The 2,228-nt window shown below is 34.3% G+C and overlaps 1 protein-coding gene across 1 annotated transcript; it reads right to left on the bottom strand.

Annotated features, from left to right (window-relative positions):
• Positions 1 to 828: 828 nt before the first annotated feature.
• Positions 829 to 1,999, bottom strand: LOC113277601 (MLP-like protein 43). Its single transcript, XM_026526653.1, has 2 exons — positions 1,699 to 1,999; positions 829 to 1,328 (listed from the first exon to the last, which is right to left on the bottom strand). The coding sequence occupies exons 1-2, from the start codon at positions 1,928 to 1,930 to the stop codon at positions 1,039 to 1,041; spliced, it is 522 nt and encodes a 173-aa protein (XP_026382438.1). The 5' UTR covers positions 1,931 to 1,999; the 3' UTR covers positions 829 to 1,038.
• Between the last annotated feature and the right edge of the window lie 229 nt (positions 2,000 to 2,228).

Below are 2,228 nucleotides of genomic sequence, written 5' to 3' on the forward strand. Positions count from 1 at the left end.
ATAACGAGCGTAAAATAGTTTCTATGTGTACATTTTAGCTATTAATCGGCATGGTTGGGGAAACTACCTTGACGACTTAGTGTTGGTCGTCTCTTTATGCAACAACGACCATGACGACCAATGCATAGCCAAAATCAACATTTCTCTGTGTGTGTAAGATTTTTAGTCGTCAGTGTTTAGGCATTTTCGACCTTGACAACTAAAGAGTAGTCGTCAGGTTATGGAATTAATACCTTGCTGTCTAGGGAAAGTCGTTATCTTTTAGTTTGATCGAGCATGCCGACGTTTCATACCGTTGTTTCTGAAAGTGTTGATTTCTTCTGTAATTTGGAAAATGAGACCATTAAGCAGCTGTGCAATCCCTTTTTAAAAGTGTTTGATCAAGTGTGGTTTCATTTCCGTTACCAGAAATATCTCAAAACCAAAAAAATCTTTCATTAAAATTCATGAGTTCAATCCAACCAAAACAAGATTTTATAATTTTTTAGTTCAACTAATTATTCTAAATAAATTACTTAATTTAAACAAATTTATTTATGCTAATTAAAGAAAAGCATTTTGGACATTTTGAAAATATGTGGTTAAGAAGTTTTGTATTTTACTTCAAAATGATCTTATTTTCTCTCATTAGGTATATCCCAGTTAATCTGGGTATATTCTAATCCGACCAGGTTTGCGAAGAAGAAGAGAATCAGTCTTTTCCTTTTTCGTTTAAGTTTTTTTTAGTGATGTTTCCATTCAGATGGTCGTTGTCATAATTAACAACTACTAGCCATCACTCGGTTAATTTCACAAAAATAAAAATGAAATAAAAAATTAAAGGTGATGTACAGTATATGCAACATTTCTTTCCTGAAAGCACAATAGAATACTGGCGAAGTGGCGCTTGAGCATGCACCATAAACATACAAATTACAATCTCACGCACCCAAAGGCAAACCCACAAAATAATAATCAAACAGTTCACCACATTGAACTTTATTCACGATGTAGCAAATTTGTTAAAAGGCCAACTAGCTCATCAACACCCGAAGCCAGTTAATTGGGAAGAATAGAACCCAACTCTTTACTGATAAAATCGACCAGCTCCATGTAAGGATGTGGATGGGGGACACCATCGTGCTCTTTTGCCAAATCAAAACACCATCTGACGATGCACTCAGAGTCTTCAGCACCCTCTTTTGGGGTCACTGACACTGTGACCGTAAAATCCTTATAAGTATTTAATAGACATGATCCTTCTAAGACGCTGTAGGTGATGGACCTGTTCTCATCATCCACTTTTGTAATTGTCTCCTTCACCGTGAATTCCTCATCAGCAGGGTGTCCTGTATGCAAGATTTGATGCAAGTACTTGTTATGGCTGAAGTATTAAGTGGTAATCATCGGATGAAACAAAATATCGTAACTCGTTAGTAGTCCTTATCTTTGTCGTTCAAAGAAAAATAATAATTTACTAGTACAGTTTTTACATGGTCAAAAAAAAAGAAAAACAATAGTTAGTATCAGATTTATTTTTCGGTTAGCCTCGGTAGTGCCGAAATTGTAAAATGATGTTATTTAGTCATGTTAATGAATCGGATTTCTTATTTTTAATATACAAAAAGTTAAATGAAAGTATCACGTTTTGAAAGACCGGAAAAATAAACATAATTGGCAGCACAATCGCTACAGAATAATGGTGATTAGATATATTACCTGGTAATGCATATTTCCAGAGCTTTACCGTACCAAGAGTCTTTCCGTCTCCCTCTAGAATTTCAACGCTCTTAAAATACTGAGGGAAATGATTCGTGAGCTGAGTCATATCCTCCTTAAACATGCCGTAGAAAAGGTCTGCAGAGCATTTCGCTTCAACTTCAACAGGATGACTCTCTTCAATATGATCGACAACTACATCTTGAACTGCGTCTGAAAATTGATCAGCCATGATTATTTAAAATTGAATGGAAGAAGTGTTAATATTATAGTAGCTAAAGAGATATAAGAACGATAGAAAGATTTGCTTAAGTTGTGGATATATTGAAGTTGCCCAAAGGGGGTTTATATACAACAAAATCAGCAGACATGGTCAGCAGTATCACAATTAGCTTAAGCAGCTAAAAAATTAGCAGTTGTGGACTTATTCTCAAAGAGGAAACTTCATTCTTTCTTTAATTTATCTGTTTTATATTTTACAATTATCATAATAGGAAATTATATTAATCAGACACTAATTTACATTATCT

The sequence above is a fragment of the Papaver somniferum genome, chromosome 5 (genome assembly GCF_003573695.1).
Source record: "Papaver somniferum cultivar HN1 chromosome 5, ASM357369v1, whole genome shotgun sequence".
NCBI lineage: Eukaryota > Viridiplantae > Streptophyta > Magnoliopsida > Ranunculales > Papaveraceae > Papaver > Papaver somniferum.